The 12,365-nt window shown below is 45.1% G+C and overlaps 1 protein-coding gene across 1 annotated transcript in view; it reads left to right on the forward strand.

Moving 5' to 3' along the window:
- Positions 1 to 12,072, forward strand: part of LOC137544453 (triggering receptor expressed on myeloid cells 2-like) — a 31,573-nt gene extending 19,501 nt beyond the window's left edge. Inside the window, exon 4 of the mRNA XM_068265526.1 lies at positions 11,829 to 12,072. Within this exon, the coding sequence (XP_068121627.1) occupies positions 11,829 to 11,997 (169 nt within the window). The 3' untranslated portion in view covers positions 11,998 to 12,072. The remainder of the gene's footprint in view (positions 1 to 11,828) is intronic.
- Positions 12,073 to 12,365: the final 293 nt, after the last annotated feature.

Below are 12,365 nucleotides of genomic sequence, written 5' to 3' on the forward strand. Positions count from 1 at the left end.
TTTCACACACCTGGTAATAGTTTAGTAAATTGCTAAAAAAAAAAACTATGTTACAATTTACAAAGATTTTTACCTTATGCAGTATTTAATTCGGTATTTTAAGGAATCATGCAGTATCTCATTCAGTATTTGATGGATTATTACAGTGCATGGAAAATGGAAGCCAGGTGTGATACAGATAGCATTTTTTTAAAGTGCAAGCTGAATAAAATTCACATAAAATTTGTATCAGCTCAAAACCATTAGTATCTTATAATTAACCATTTTTAATTAAAAATAATATAATGGATTTGTGTTTTACAACACGTAAAATTTGGAAAATGTTTTTTTTTAATTAACGTTCTTATTTTTATAAATAGAAACCTCTTACCCCTCGAACCGAAGCAGGTGGTTCTGAAATCAGGCGCCCCATAGCAGCAATGTTATGCTGCGCAGGGCGCATAAGAGTAATTCGGGGCTCCGGCAATCGCCGCACACTGAATTTCACCTCCCACCAAGTTGTGATGGCTCGGAGGGGGAATAGTATTTAACGCCCCCCGGGGAGTTTAGCGGCAGCAGGAAGAGCTCTCATTTGGCTCGCATATGGCCTTCAACCAGGGGATGGGGCCCTGACCTCTGTGGAGGAATTCTTTAAAGCGATGGCTATAATTTACGATGATCCAGACTTTGCCTCGACCGCTGAGCGGAAGCTCAAGATGTTGCAGCAAGGCAAAGATTTGGTGGAGACTTATGCAGCGGAGTTCAGGAAGTGGGCGGTGTCAGCTAGATGGGGCTCATTTGCATTGTTAGATTGTTTCTTGTCAGGATTATCAGATGCAGTGTCTAATCTGATGCTGGGATATCCTGAGCCAAAAACTATTGATGAAGCCATTTCTCTAGCGATCAGAGTGGATCGTCGCCTACGGTACCAGAGACAAAGTCGGGGTAGGAGTAGTGTGAGATACGTTACCTATGCTTCTTCTCCACCTACGTCATCCCCTCCTGAACCCATGCAGATTGGACGGTCAAAATTGTCCCGAGTTGAGCAGAGTCGTAGAAAAGCTGAACAGCTCTGCATGTACTGCGCAGAGGAGGGGCATAAAGCTCAGAACTGTCCCAAAAAAGTCGGGAAACGCTGCCGCCTAGGAGTGGTCAGAGGTAACACCCTAGGCGCGCAGAATTTACCTCTTAAAGACGATCGACTGCTCCTCCCATGCACCATTTCATGGGAGGACCAGACAGTTTCTACTGAGGCCTTTGTCGACTCTGGCTTGGCCGCCAATTTTATTGACTATGATTTTGCTAGAAACTTGGGAATACCTATTGTCCCATTAAGTCATAAGGTGTTGGTTACTGCGGTGGATGACTCTCCTCTGCAGAGTAAATACCCTCTGTCCCAGACTCCAGAGTTGGGGGTCACCATAGGGGTTTTACATAAGGAGAGTTTGCAGTTTTTAGGGTTACGGATGGCAACTTCCACCATTATCCTTGGTCTGCCATGGTTATGACTTCACGCCCCTCAGATTGATTGGGTCTCTGGTCAGCTAACGAGCTGGTCTACCCACTGCTCTCATCATTGTTTGGCAAAAGTAACCATGGGTAACACCAGTATTCAGGTGGAAGGATTGCCGGAGCAGTATAAAGATTTTGCTGATGTCTTTTGTCCTAAATCAACAGACAGACTGCCCCCCCCCCCCATCGTCCCTTTGATTATCCAATTGAATTAAGATCTGGTTGTATGCCCCCTAGGGGTCACATTTATAACTTGTCCGGGCCAGAGAAGTTGGCAATGCAGGAGTACATCAAAGAAAATTTAGCTAAGCGTTTCATTCGCCCCTCCCGGTCACCTGCGGGCGCTGGGTTCCTTTTTGTAAAAAAAAAGATGGAGGCCTCTGTCCCTGCATAGACTATCGGGGTTTGAATAAGATCACTGTGTAAAATCGTTACCCGTTGCCTCTGATTGACGATTTATTCTCCCAGATCACCAATGCTAAAATTTTCTCGAAATTTGACTTAAGGGGTGCATACAACCTAGTGCGCATCAGGGACGGTGACGAGTGGAAGACGGCCTTTAATACACCCGATGGGCATTACGAGTACTTAGTGATGCCCTTCGGGTTGTGTAACGCCCCGGCCGTCTTCCAAGAGCTGATTAACGAAGTCTTCAGACCAATTTTGGGTAAATTTGCATTAGTATATCTCGATGATATACTAGTCTTTTCAGCCACTTTGGCCGAGCATCGGAGACATGTTAAGTATGTGCTGGAAAGACTAAGACAGAATCAATTATATGCCAAACTGGAAAAGTGCATTTTTGAGGTGACCTCTGTGGCATTACTGGGGTATGTAATATCTACCTCGGGCCTCTCTATGGACCCTGATAAAGTCTCTGCGGTACTGGACTGGCCACAGCCTGTAGGTCTGAAGGCCCGCCAGAGATTCCTGGGTTTTGCGAATTACTACAGGAGATTTATTAAGGGGTACTCTACGGTGGTTGCGCCCCTCACCAGTCTCACTAAGAAAGGGGCTGATACGCACCACTGGTCCGAGGAAGCTCTCACGGCTTTTGATACCCTAAAGAAACTGTTCTGTTCTGCCCCTATCCTGAGACATGTCGATGTCACCTTCCCGTTCATAGTAGAGGTTGATGCCTCTGAGGTGGGGGTGGGGGCTGTGCTGTCTCAGCGTTCCGGTTTGTAGAGTAAGCTTCATCCTTGCGCTTACTTCTCCCATAGGTTTTCTCCAGCAGAGAGAAACTACGATATAGGCAACCGTGAACTCCTGGCCATCAAGTTATCCTTTGAGGAATGGCGACATTGGTTAGAGGGTGCAGAACATGTCATTACAGTTTACACAGATCATAAAAACTTGGAGTACATAGAGAATGCTAAGAGACTTAGTCCCCGACAGGCCCGGTGGTCACTGTTCTTTTCCAGATTGGCTGGCTAATCTCTTCATCCAGCACATTTTCCGGATGCATGGCATTCCGGAGAATGTAGTGTCAGATAGCGGAGTCCAATTCGTGTCTAAGTTCTGGAGGGCATTTTGTCATCATATGGGCATGGATCTTTCATTTTCATCAGGCTACCACCCACAGACAAATGGCCAGACCGAGAGGGTCAACCAATCCATGGAGCAGTTTCTCAGGTGCTATGTGGCTGATGCACAAACCGACTGGGTAAAATTTCTGCCTTTCGCGGAGTTTGCGCACAACAACCTGAAAAGTTCTTTCTCTGGATTTTCCCCTTTTCAGGTAGTGTCAGGAAGGTCTCCTAAGTTTGCTCCTTTACCTGTGGTGTCTACTCCTTTCCCAGCATTAGAGGATTGGCAGGTGGCATTAAAACAAATTTGGGCGCTGGTGAAAACAAATTTGGGGAAGGCTTTCAAGTCTCAGAAAAAGCAGGCTGACAAGAGACGCTCTGCTGAATGGGACTTTTCACCAGGAGATTTGGTCTGGGTGTCTACGCGACATCTGGCACTAAAACAACTGTCACCCAAATTAGGGCCTAGGTTTATTGGGACGTTTCCAGTCACCAAAAGAATTAATGCTGTCACTTATACTGTTGATCTTCCTACCAGTATGCGCGGTGTAAGATCATTCCACGTGTCATTGCTCAAGCAGGCAGTACAGGTGGATTCCACTCCCCCCCTCCAGTATTAATTGATGATCAACCCGAGTATGAGGTTGAGAAGATTCTGGACTCTCGGCTGGTGCAAAATTCTGTGCAATATTTGGAACACTGGAAAGGTTATGGTGTGGAGGATAGAACTTGGGTACCAGAATGCCGCATGCACGCAGAGGAATTGAGGAAAGAGTTCCATGACTTACATCCTGGGAAGCTGGGTGGCAAGTGTCCAGAGTCCACTCCTCGGGGGGGGGGGGCACTATGAAGGGCAGCGGAATAGCCGCCGCGTGCTCTGACGGCGTGGCAGCTGTTTCCGCGTCTAGTCCGGCGGTTTACGCGCGGCGACATGTGTCTGATCTGGTTCAGCCTTCCTGTGCACATAGGCTGAGGAATACACACGCGCGCGGAGAGGCAGATGCTTTATGGGAAGCAGAGAGGGATGGGCTGACTCCCTTGGTCAGCTGATCCTAGGATGTATGCGGATTGGCTGGAAGGGACTGGGCGGCGCTGATCAGCGCTGCACTATATAACCACTCGTCCCTCAGTCTCAAGTTGTCTGCCGTTGCAAATGCTTAATGTGTTAGCACACAGACCTCAGTCAGATCCTACAGTGTGTTGGAACCAGGACGGACCTGGGAAATCACACTGAGCTAGATTTCTCTCGCTTGTCATGCTATGTTATGCTATAGACTAGTTCCAGGGTGTTGTGACTACGGACCTCACACCCAAGCTTAGGAAACTGTCTCAATGCTATGTTATGCTATAGACTAGTTCCAGGGTGTTGTGACTACGGACCTCACACCCAAGCTTAGGAAACTGTCTCAATGCTATGTTATGTTATAGACTAGTTCCGGGGTGTTGTGACTACGGACCTCACACCCAAGACTAGGGAACTGTATCAGTGTGATGTATGCTAGTTCCAGGGTGCTGTAACTACAATCCTTACACCCAGGACTAGCACTGTGTATCTATACTACTTTAGCCCGCCACTAGGGTGTAGAGAGCCAGGATCTCTCATCCAGTAGGGCAAGTTAGTTCATTTAGCAGCAGGGCTTCCTGCAACCTAGCCCAGGCCCCTCTCCTAGGGAGCCGTTGGGCTTATAGGGATTCACCCACAGTCCGGGGTGAATTCCCTTCATCTTCCGACCTCCAGTTCGTCTGGTGGTTCTCGCTCAAAGTGTTACTGTTACACCAAACACTCACATATCTATAGGTGTCCAGAGGTTAGCAACATATCTGATTATCGGTGATACTGCAGATCATCAATAATCGGGTATATATCTGCATTCTTGGTGATACTGCAGATCACCAATAATCAGATTCTCTCTGCGTGCCGACACCGTTCATTACAATAGTAAAATGAAAAGCATAAAAAATAAACATAAATGTGTACTTAATATTAGGCCAAGTACACATTTTATTCAGACCAGTGGTCTAAAGTACAGATGGCCCGAACGGTTCGACCGCGAAATTATTTGCACGAACGTCGAACGAACGCGAACTTTATGGCGGTTCGACCCGCCCCCTATACTACATCATTAGGGTCAACTTTGACCCTATACATCACAGTCAGCAGGCACAGGGTAGCCAATAAAGCTACACTCCCTCTTGGAGCCCCCCCCCCTTATAAAAGGCAGGCAGCATCAGCCTTTTCACTCACTCGTGGGGCTGCAGTAATTAGAGAAGAGAGATCTGCTGTAGACTCAAATAGGGAAAGCTTAGTTAGGCTCTTGTAGGCTTGTTAGTTTGCTCCTTGCTGATTCTTATTGCTAAAAAAGCACCCCTCAACAGCTCTTTTGAGAGCTAATCTTGTTCTTGTGATCTATTTTTTTTGTGTGGCCCACTTGCATTATATACAGCCCTGTCAGTCAGTTGCAGCTGGCCTTTGGCCCCATGGTGGTAATTGCTACTGTGCTACTGCCAGGCCCAGCACATTCAGTGACTACCTGTGTGTGTGACTGGCAGCTGCACATTTGTAATACCCATCACTGCATATACCTCCCTGTTCAGTGTACCCACCTACCTACGTGAGTGCACACAGTGTGATATTTAATACCGCCAGTCACTGTACCTGTTCACGGTACCCAGGCAGCTGCACATTTGTAATACCCATCACTGCATATACCTACCTGTTTAGTGCACCCACCTACGTACGTGAGCACACGCAGTGTCACTGCACCTGTTCACGGTACCTGTGTGTGTGTGTGACAGCTGCACATTGTATTGATACCAGTCACTCACTGCATACCTGTTCACTGCACCTGTGTGACTGCGCATTGTATTAGTCAAGTCAGTGCATACCTTTCACTTCATCCCCCCCAATATGGGCAAAACAGGCAGAGAAAGAGGCAGGCCACTCGGCAGGTCTGTTCGAATTCGTGCTGTTGTGATTTCGTGCGGCCCTGGACCAAAGTACAGTGTTCAGAAGGCGCGTGCCATCAACCCCCAAGAATGTCAGGACGTAGTTGACTATTTAAGACAGAACACCTCATCTTCCTCAGCTTCTGCACGGAAGCGTGACATATCTTCCTCCTCCTGCTCTGATTCTGGCACCCCATTCAACACTCAGTCGGCCGCCACCACCAAAATGCCATCACTACAGGGCTCAGCGGTGTTGAATTTTTTTTATGTGTCTGCCTCAGATGAGAGCAATGCTATCTGTACTCTCTGCCACCAAAAATTGAGCCATGGAAAGACCAAGACCTGCGTAGGGACAACTTCCTTACGAAGGCACATGATGACAAAAGCACAAATGGGATGACCACCTGAGGAAAAGCAGCACACAAAAGCAAAGCCACACACCACAGTGGAAGATACCAGGCTGCAATTATTTCTCAAATAAGGCGATACCCAAACTTTACCGTGATGTTGAAAGGCAAGTGGTGTCATCTCTGGCACACAGCATTGGGTCAAGGGACCACGTGGTCTGCAAAGCACGGTCAGGCATGCCCGAAGACTAAGTCAGTCCCCACATACAGCATCTCTGCCTGCATGCCGTGTGACTGCCTGCCCCAAGACTAACTCGCTTCCCACTCAGCATCTCTGCCTGCAGGCTGCTTGACTGCCTTCTCCACCACCACCAACAGGGTTCAGGACACCAGGCGGATTCCTGAATTTTTAAGGCCGCTATAATAATTTTTCTGGTGCGTGTACATGCCTGCCTAATTTTTCTAGCTGAACTGCAGCTGCAACAACAAAACAAAAAGGCATGTACATGTGTCAATTACCCTTCGTGATCCTTACCTTGCTGCGGTGAAGGGGCTTGCATATCACAATGAAGCAATGACCGACGGCTATTTGAGTGTCTCGGGGGGGGGGGCACACCCAAGATAATAAGGTCGTTGTTGGACAGTCACTGTTGTTATATCATTGAGCTACCACAGCCCAATGACCATATGGGCTTGAAAACCGCCATGGCCTGCACTCTCGCCATGGTGCACACCAGTCCAGCATGGCCGTCACTACACAAACAGCTGTTTGCGGTGCGTTACACAGTGAGTTTGGTGTGTCAGTGTGAAGCAGTACTCTAAATACACTCCCTGATTGATGTATACACATGCAAGATGTTTTAAAGCAGTTTAGGCCTCCAATTTAGCATGCAATGTGATTTCTCCCCTTAAAGAGACACTGAAGCGAGAATAATTCTCGCTTCAGAGCTCATAGTTAGCAGGGGCACGTGTGCCCCTGCTAAAAAGCCGCTATCTCGCGGCTAAATGGGGGTCCCTTCACTCCCAACTCCCCCCCCCCCCGCAAAATCAACGACCAAACTGGTCGTAGATTTTGCTGCTCCTAGAGGCAGGGCTAACGGCTGCAGCCCTGCCTCTAGTCGCGTCTATCAGCGGCACATCGCCTCTCCCCCGCCCCTCTCGGCGAAGGAAGACTGAGAGGGGCGGGGGAGAGGTCAAGATACTCGCTGACACACGCACGTCAAATCCAGATATTTCCCCGGGACTTTTGGCATGTATCCCATTCCGCCATGTCCCCCTCCAGGTGTTAGACCCCTTGAAACATCTTTTCCATCACTTTTCTGGCCAGCATAAATGTTTCTAGTTTTCAAAGTTCGCATCCCCATTGAAGTCTATTGTGGTTCACGCGAACCGAACTTTTGCGGAAGTTCGCGTTCGAGGTTCGCGAACTGAAAATCGGAGGTTCGAGCCATCTCTAGTCTAAAGTCTTTGTAACACTAATGCCTGGTACACACGATGCAATTTACCATCAGAAACAGGTCCGATCTGATATTGTTTGTCTGATCAATTTTCCGATCACATCTATACAAAATTGATCAGAGAAACAGAAATCAGATCGGACCTGACAGAAATAATCAATTTGATCGTTAGTCTGACGGAAAGCTGCATTGTGTGTACCAGGCATAACAAAGGCCCGGTGGAAACCACAGGGCTCATGCGATTGTAAATGACAAGATGTTGATAAGATAGGCTCAGCAGATCCAACAAATCTGGACTAGTCTAAAGATTGTCTGTGCTATTATGTGCTATGGTGTGCTATGGTGGTGGCTGGATAGTGTAAAGGAGACCTGGGTTCGAATCTTGGCTCTGAATGTTTAGTAAGCCAGCACCTATTTAGTAGGAGACCTTAGGCAAGTCTCCCTAACACTGCTACTGCCTATAGAGCGCGTCCTAGTGGCTGCAGCTCTGGCGCTTTGAGTCGTCCGCCAGGAGAAAAGCGCAATATAAGTGTTTGTCTCTTCTTTTGCTTAGGCTTCATCATAGTTAGGGTTGCTAAGAAGTAAGTGAGTAGTAATTGTATTGTAGTGATTGCAGTGGTATCACTGGTTGTAGTGTAGTGATTGTAGTTGACTAACATTGATCTAAAGGGACTGAGCGAACAAGATCTGGCATTGGCGCCCCAAGCAGCAGCCATATTTTTCTGTGATGGACTATGTCCAACTTTAAAGCTGGAGAGGAAAACTCCAATGTTGGATACAGGATTGGAAAGGGTTAATGCTTTAAGCATCCTTGACTATATTAATTATACTTTTCTGTACAGCTAATGTTCACAGAATTTACAGTATTTATGTGCAATAATGAAAGCAGGTTGCTAAGTTACACTCCAGGGTCAGCTCCAGGTACATTTTGTTATTTTTATAATTTTTTTGTTGACTGTGAATGTTTCTGTGAATGTTTTTAAGTACTGGTAGTTTTTGTTCTTAAAGGAAATCTGACAGTGGACTGCTATGCCCTTTGCTGACTGCAGCAGTTTGGTGGAGAGCTGTATGATCTCTTAAGCAGGCACTAAAAACATTGGCTTCAATTTACTAAGACCTGTCAGTAAAAATTTCATGTGCAGTAATTTACCTTATGTAGAAAAAAAAATGTTATTGACTGAGATTTTCACACACCTGGTAATAGTTTAGTAAATTGCTAAAAAAAAAAACTATGTTACAATTTACAAAGATTTTTACCTTATGCAGTATTTAATTCGGTATTTTAAGGAATCATGCAGTATCTCATTCAGTATTTGATGGATTATTACAGTGCATGGAAAATGGAAGCCAGGTGTGATACAGATAGCATTTTTTTAAAGTGCAAGCTGAATAAAATTCACATAAAATTTGTATCAGCTCAAAACCATTAGTATCTTATAATTAACCATTTTTAATTAAAAATAATATAATGGATTTGTGTTTTACAACACGTAAAATTTGGAAAATGTTTTTTTTTAATTAACGTTCTTATTTTTATAAATAGAAACCTCTTACCCCTCGAACCGAAGCAGGTGGTTCTGAAATCAGGCGCCCCATAGCAGCAATGTTATGCTGCGCAGGGCGCATAAGAGTAATTCGGGGCTCCGGCAATCGCCGCACACTGAATTTCACCTCCCACCAAGTTGTGATGGCTCGGAGGGGGAATAGTATTTAACGCCCCCCGGGGAGTTTAGCGGCAGCAGGAAGAGCTCTCATTTGGCTCGCCCTGCGCCCAACTCACTGATGGCGTACTAATATGTACACTCATGAACAGTTGTTTGTTATATTACTTACAGCTCCAGGCTGGAAGTAGAATACTGAATATCGAAGTTGTTTTACCACATATTATTCTTTGTGAATAGAAGAATCAGAATCAATTTTATTTGGCCAAATAAGATTACACTTACAAGGAATTTGACTTGGCAATTGCTTAATCGACAGATTAAGATTTTACAAGTCAAGGACAGTATATAAGTTAAAACGGGAGTAAACAGGGTGAGGCGTGTTCAATTTCAATTCTGTGCTGTAATGCTTTCCAGTCCTAGCAGCTCTAGCGTGGATCCGCATTAAGCATGGCTACCACCAGAGGGGAGAATATATATAGATAGATGATAGATAGATAGATAGATAGATAGATAGATAGATAGATAGTGTCACGGAAGAGCCATGAGAAAAGAGAAAGCAATCGCAATCGGTTTGCTGCACCGATTGCCGTTGGCGTGCCAGATCTGAATCTTATGTTTGTGGATACCAGGCAGTCAAGCCTGGGGGACTCTGTTGCCTTCATAGGTGTTAGCAGAGTTCTTTTCATGAGAGCCAAGTATGCTCTCTGATAAGGCCTGTGTGGTTAATTAACTTGATCAAAAGAGTCCCTTTCCTGGCCAGTGACACCGAGGAAGCCCCAAATGGCAAGTGTTACTACCTTTTGAAAAGACAGGATAAACTCAGCATGAGACCAGACTGCCTGACTCCGTCAGAAGCAGAGAGAAAATAAATGCTGTATATGATATATTTGCCCATTTACGGAATACCGTATCTAGGATAGTTATGAGAGTTGTATCATTGGGTTTGTAGTGTCTTGCTGAACCTTTTGATCCCCGTCTTGAGGGGCAAGGGGTAGGCTACAACCAAGTTTTTAAACTTTTCAGGAACTGGACCCTCTACCGTAATCAAGTCTGATGTCATAGGAATTGTCATAATCTGAGGAATATTAATCTGTTATCAGTGCAAATGTGGCATTTATCAGTTTTGAATTACAGCGTTTTATAACTTTAAACCTAAATCTCTCTCTGAGGGAATGAACTGTGATTGGTTTGTGAACCGAGGGGGCTGGCTTTGTTCCACCGCCAAAACTAGCTTCCATAAAACCAGGGTGCATAAAGGGAGGGGCAGTCCTCCAAATCCTATCTTCACGAGAGCATGCTGCTGCTAGCCAGAGGACCATGTGGTTAGCGGCCATCTTGTCTGAACTTTGCTCCTGAACTGAAATAAAGGTACTGCATGTGTTTTCCCAGAAAGGACATATTTCCACATGAACCTACGTATCCGTATTTTCTTCCCTTATTTTTATTTTCCATACTGTGCTATTATTTGCCTCTATAATTGTTGATTTTAACGATTTTCTGTATATATTAATTATTTATATTGCATTTATAATAAACGACGCTAACACCATTGATTTGTTCGGCTACACCTATTATTCAGCAACACAAAAACGAACCTGGCTTCTGAAGAGTTGCTACTATTGTTGATAGCTAGATAAAATAGCGTGTGTTTAACTGTTTTATTGGCAGGTCTAGAATCAGCCAGTCAGTGGGTTCCTCTGTCGCATTAGAACAGAGGTGGTGGCAGTTATACCCTGAAATAGTGTGTAAGTTGTATTACCGTAACTCACATGCTCCCTTCTAGTCGGTCTGCTGCCAAAATCCCAGCGGTTTCTGCGCACCGATTGCGACCACAGATTGCATGGACTGTGTGCTGAAACTGATTGGAAGGCATTGTGCGGCCCGGCCACTAGGGGGCTTGTGACAGACGGACGGACGGACGGACGGACGGACGGACGGACGGACAGATAGATAGATAGATAGATAGATAGATAGATAGATAGATTGTACACCTCTAGACAATTGTAAAGTTGGACAGATTTAGATGCAAAAACATTTTTTTATATGTATAGCAGTTACCAAATGTCCTTCTCAAATTCAGAAAATTCTGCTTTTTTGTGAAAACTCAGTATAGAGACCCCCAAAGCAAATAGTTGAAAAACATGATACTTAAATTTTTCTTCACAATGCTTGGATCTGCAGTTGGCATCTTGGACCTTTGTTGATATCAGAATGTTTACCATTAATTAACCTTCATGCTATTAGATTATGAAGACACAATAATTTCCACATACACTATATGTATGTATATTGAGTATACTAGTATAATAGCGAATAGAGTCTAGATATATGTTATGTTTAGTGTTGCTCTGTGTGTTTCATCTCTGATCTTCTTTCCTGCCTGTTATCCTGCAGTGCAAGACATGAATCATTTCTGGTTTCATCAGCAGAAACTCTCTTATTTCCTGAAGAAAGCTATAAAGAACAATTGACTGCAAGTAACAGTGAAGAAGTCAACAGCAATTCTTATTATATGAACTATGTTTACAGTGGCCATCTTAACCGAGTACATTGGGAGCAATGATCGCCATCTAGCTGTACTAGTTTGAATGGCACAATTTTAATGAACGAAGGATAATAAAATGTCAAAAACCTAGAAGTATCCTCAGTCACTGAACTATGCCATCATTAATGGATGCAAGTACAATTTTCATGGTAGTTAACCGCAAGTTCGTTCATTAGTAGAATTTAGATAAAGGTAGAAAGCATTATGTCAAGACCAGAGTTGAGATAAGGATACTGCCAGGGCTGGATTTATCCAAGGCACTGTAGGCACGTGCTTACAGGCGCCTGATGATGGAAAGGCAGCTCACTCCCCTCCTCCAGCGCCTCGCTCCCTCCTTCCCACTTCCCTTCAGTCGGGGGCACCACTAGCTGCTTAATACTGAGGTG

Source organism: Hyperolius riggenbachi, chromosome 2, assembly GCF_040937935.1.
Source record: "Hyperolius riggenbachi isolate aHypRig1 chromosome 2, aHypRig1.pri, whole genome shotgun sequence".
Lineage (NCBI taxonomy): Eukaryota > Metazoa > Chordata > Amphibia > Anura > Hyperoliidae > Hyperolius > Hyperolius riggenbachi.